This window comes from Phalangium opilio, unplaced genomic scaffold (assembly GCF_054372755.1).
Source record: "Phalangium opilio isolate 3A_F unplaced genomic scaffold, DU_Popi_V2 ptg000105l_1, whole genome shotgun sequence".
Taxonomy (NCBI): domain Eukaryota; kingdom Metazoa; phylum Arthropoda; class Arachnida; order Opiliones; family Phalangiidae; genus Phalangium; species Phalangium opilio.
Genome location: NW_028324207.1, coordinates 5,500,470 through 5,505,267, shown reverse-complemented (window position 1 = coordinate 5,505,267; position 4,798 = coordinate 5,500,470). Strand labels below are relative to the sequence as shown.

At 36.8% G+C, this 4,798-nt stretch overlaps 1 protein-coding gene across 1 annotated transcript; it reads right to left on the bottom strand.

Moving 5' to 3' along the window:
• Window positions 1-347: 347 nt before the first annotated feature.
• LOC149627462 (cytochrome P450 4V2-like) lies at window positions 348-4,204 on the bottom strand. Its single transcript, XM_089851746.1, has 11 exons — window positions 3,972-4,204; window positions 3,660-3,772; window positions 3,497-3,582; window positions 2,979-3,178; window positions 2,369-2,438; window positions 1,685-1,808; window positions 1,463-1,618; window positions 1,230-1,403; window positions 1,083-1,149; window positions 741-920; window positions 348-677 (listed from the first exon to the last, which is right to left on the bottom strand). Exons 1-11 carry the CDS (start codon window positions 4,168-4,170, stop codon window positions 511-513), a joined length of 1,536 nt encoding a protein of 511 aa, XP_089707872.1. The 5' UTR covers window positions 4,171-4,204; the 3' UTR covers window positions 348-510.
• Window positions 4,205-4,798: the final 594 nt, after the last annotated feature.

Sequence of the window (4,798 nt, the reverse complement as noted above, 5' to 3'; positions counted from 1 at the left end):
TAAGCCGATGAACATATAGGAATAGTCCAATTCAAGGCTAATGTTTGACAAAATCGAAGTAAAATATTCGAAAATATTTTACATCGATGATAACAGAAGGTATGTTTATAATAATTTATAAAATTTTATTTTGAATAAAACATAAAAAACACATATTTTGACTTTCTCTTTATAATTAAAATTGTTTTGAAATATCACGCACTTACAGATATTTTCTTACGCATTTCACAAAATGCCAACTCAACAATACTTTAATTTCCTTGTTTAACGTGGTAATATTTGAGATTGAATATAGCGTTTATTAGTCGGGACAGCATTACAGTTTATGCTGTATTGATCTCCCAAATTATTTTATATTATTTCAGACCAATTAATATTTGAGTGTTTACTAATATATTTTAGCCCGTGTTTTTACAAAAATAAGCGTGCACTTGTCATTAATTGTTACGTTAAGTATATTAGTTTATAAATTTGTTAGTAAAATAAATTCAACATGTGAAATAAACATTTTTAATTCTTCTGGTTTCTGGGCTCGAAATGGAGGGGCATTTCATGAATTTTTGAAACAAAATCAAATCCATTAACTACTTTATCTCTCGGTAATTTGGAAGAGATTCGAAAATGACGAAGAACGTTAATTACAAATATTTTCAGTTCAATCGTGGCGAATGGCTGTCCTGAAAAACAATTGAAATTAAATGAAGTTATTATTAATTATAGAACGAAAGGTGTTGACGAACCGATGCAATTGCGGGGACCGGCTGCAAATGGTATGTAGGCAAATGGGTGTCTTCCTTCGCTGTTCTCCGGATTGAATCTGTCGGGGTCGAATACTTCTGGATTTGGGAAATGTCTGGGATCAGAATGAACGCCTGGTATCAAGGTGACACACGTCACACCCTTTTTAAGAATTTTTTCGCCTAAAATTGCAATGGTGTTAATTTATTTAAATGTTTTGAAATATTAATGATATTGGACTAATGCCAAATGATCTGTTCTAAATTTTAGACGTTTAATCCCTTAATTTGCAAGGGTGAATAGTTAATTCTAATATGATAAAAATTAGTAAGCTAAAAACGAACCAATTTGTAAGTCTTCCGTTAGCTCGCGAGCAATGAAAGGAAGTGGAGGACACAGCCTTAGCGATTCCTGCAAAGGGTTAAGTTGGCTTTCACTTAATAATGGAAAACTTGTAATGCAGTTGCTTTAGCTATCGATCCAAAATTAACCTTCGTGACTTTTTCGAGGTAAGTCAAGTGCTTTAAGTCGTTAAATTCAATGTCTCTTTCGATGTCCGTTCCACAGACGGAAGTCAACTCTTGGTAGACCTTTTCTTGAATCTCCGGGTAAAGACCGAGCACGTACAGGGTAAATATTGTAGCGGTAGTGATGGTGTCGAAACCCTGCGAAAGTCATTCAGTGTAACCTTTTTACATTTAAACGGAATTATGTTATTTATTACCGCTGCAATGATAGTAAAGACTTCGTCTCGCAATTGCTTATCGCTCATTAATTCGGGGTTTTTCTCGAGCAATTGTAGAATGATATCCAAGAAGTTGACGCTTCGAACGTTATCGTCGGGTTCTTCCATATTGGCCTTAACTTTCGTCAACTCCGTCTGTGAATGAATTCGTGGTTTTGTTCACAATGTGTCAAATCCGAAATACAAAATTTTTCTTCTTACTTGGAACGTCTCTTCTAATACTTTAACTGCATTTACGGTTTCTTTTCCCTTTGCTGTCATTTTGAATAATCTCTCAGATATCAACCATGGTCGAATTATCCGGTAACCTAAGCTTTCCTCTAGGCTTAAAAATTAATGACATTTTAATTAAATCATAGTAATTAGGCGCTTAAGAACTGATTGGTTTTTGGAGATCCTTGAACTATCGAACTTCTCCCGACTTTAAATTATATTAAATCACTGTCTCTAATTCCTGTATAATTGTAATTGCTGTGAACTAAACATTTAACTTTTCTTCCACCGTATCCGCATCTTTAAAGCCCAAAATATAATTGAGGATCCGGTATGCGGGCAACAAAGGCGTTAGATATGGAGTCAAACAAAAGGACTTTAGTGGACGGGTAACTTTGAAGCCCCATCTATAGTCTTTGGATGCACATACTAGATGTTCAGTCTTAACTTTACGATACTTGGGCGCAAGGTTCTAAAACTGGCATCCTCAGTCCTCTTTTGAAACAGGTCTATTCGCTACATAACATTAACCTATTTCTGATCCTTCTTACAATAAATGAAGTCGGGATGAAGAACAAAATAGTTTAAACTAGGGAAAGCTGGGGCTTACTAGTTAAATCTACAAGAGGAATTGGGTTTATGGTGGAATGAATTAAGTTTTCTTGTTGGTACCTTTTAATGGCTTTGAAAAAGATATCGCCAAAATGTTTGTTACTTTGATAATCTACGTCAGTAGCAGCGTCTATAAGAATCAATAATTAATGTCGACTTTACATTTAAGAAAAGCTCAAACATTCGCGTACAAAACCTTTTACCCCTATGAGAATTCAACCAATCCAGTAGGGGTAAGAGGTCAGTTTAGAAAACGCCACCAAAACAATGGCGGCGCAGTAGTCCACGTTTTCAAGACTAATCAAATGCTAATTGTTTTGCAATAAGAAATCATTTTTTTATACTTTTCGCTTGACCAAATGGAAAATTTTCTTGCGAATTTTTTGATAATGAATCCTCACATTTTGGTTGTTTTCGGTCTGATGGGATGCGGCCCAATGGGACATTCGTTTTAATTGGATTTGGTCTAATGTTTTGTACACTCAAAATTGCAAAGGATAGAAGGGGCAATAAATGAGACCCATTAACCTAAGTTCACTGTACCATGGACGGTCGCAAAATTTGCTTGACCATGGTCACGCGACACTCTTCAAACTAAAATATGTCTAGTTTGTAACTGCTTTTTCGGTATATCGCTTCAATGTTAAATATCAAAAGGTTCTGAAGTTACCCGTTACTATGTAAAATGTGCACTTCTCGATTGATTCCGCTATATCTAAAATATCCGAATCAGAATTGGAAATGTCTTCTTGAAATTGAGAGATCATCATTTTGACGTGTTTGTTCATCATGGGAACGAACTCCTTGATGCTCCGAAGATGAAACAACGGATTTAGCAGTTTCCTCTGTTTCATCCAAAGATCTCCCGTGCTGGAAATTCGTCAATACACCGTTTCAAAAATTACATACAGAGTACTCAACACACAGGAGCGAGGCTGCCATCGGAGTATTCTCCCTCTCTCCAAAACGCAAAGCCAGAGGGAACCCGAGTTCACTACAAGCGGAAGCGGCAGGCTAGAAAACTCGCACTGCCTCTAGCGGTGGTTCCTGGCGAGAGTGGGAAGAATACCCAATGGCGGCCTCGCCCCAATGTGTTGCATTCTCTGTATGTAATTTCCGAAATAATCTCTTAAATTCCTTTCTTGAAATTTAGCTAATCATAGGAAGTACATTTTTTTTAAATCTTACCTCGTTACTAAACCACTGCCTAAAAACATGTGGAATATCTTGTAAAGGTAGGCTTTGCTGATTTCTTTGCTACTGGTTAGTATAACCTAGAAATAAGTGGTCAATTCGGCGGGAGTTAGCGAGGTCGAACCAAATTTGTCGCCCCATACGCTACAGGCCTTACCTTAATTAAATCTGGATCAACCAATACTACGATATTTTTATTCAATATATTGAAATGAAAAAGTCCTTCTTGACGAAATAACGTAGCCATTCCCGTAAGGGTTTCCAAGAAATCTAAAAATAGAAGAATCCATTATCACCGATGCGCAGATTTTCCACGACTAAAAATCACAAATATTTTGTCTGTGAAATATGGGAGTGAAATATAAAGTCGCAACCGATGAAACTCGAATTTTAAGTTTAGTGGGTATTCGCAGTGAAGTATTTTCACTCTATCTATAGAACTAGTTATTTAGAATAGACCATTACTCACAAGTTGTAGTGGTGATGTCTTTAACGGGTGGAAATAGTTTTAGAAATCTGACGTGACCAAAGGCGAAGACCGACTTGAAACCGTAATTTGGGTAGGAATCCCAAATTTGCGGTAATGGAATAAGTTTAAGCAGAGACGATATAAATGCCCTTAATTTATGAATAACTTCAAACGCGAAAAGTAATATCTTCAGCGACATGATTGTTGTTTGATGGAAACACCAACTGATCGATCGACTCAAGATAGAGTCAAATTCATTTCTTATTAAATTGAATAAATAACTGATATACAACTTTAGCGAACATATTTCTCCTATTTTTATCACCGTTAACGCCCATAAAGTAAGTTAAACGTAGACTCGAGATTTCTCTTAACCTTGCCAGAAGGAAAAATACCCGTTTACGAGTACTAAATACGACCTTTGAATTTTAAATATTCAGATTCAATGCTAAATAGCACACTTGGTGTACAAAAATCAAGCTTTCCCCCATACCCTCTTCAGGACTCAATTCAGTCAAACACCGCGACGCTAGCGCCACCACACAAATTCTCGTCTCTGAGAGAGCCGTGCGATAGTGGCGGTCCCAAGAGAAAAAAAAGTGTCTCTAAAGGGGTGTCTCGCAATGGAGTAATAGCCGTTGTAAGTGGAATACAATTTTCCAAATTTCTGTAAATGCGGTCCGGAATTTGAGAACACGTTCGCTCCGATTTGCAAACTGCGAACGCGGTCCCCTGGGGTGTAACAACAGACAGACACACACGTCGAAATTAGAGCCTCTCCGTGACATACTTCACTCGGAGAGGTAAAAATTGATTTTGGGTACTCA

Excerpts from the sequence above, each read along its gene's own strand:
- LOC149627462 (XM_089851746.1), bottom strand. The coding sequence starts at position 4,170 with ATGTCGCTGAAGATATTACTTTTCGCGTTTGAAGTTATTCATAAATTA. Across the intron at positions 3,773-3,971 it reads AGACATCACCACTACAACTT|ATTTCTTGGAAACCCTTACG; the intron begins GTGAGTAATGGT and ends TTCTATTTTTAG. Across the intron at positions 1,809-2,368 it reads TTTTTCAAAGCCATTAAAAG|CCTAGAGGAAAGCTTAGGTT; the intron begins GTACCAACAAGA and ends TTAATTTTTAAG.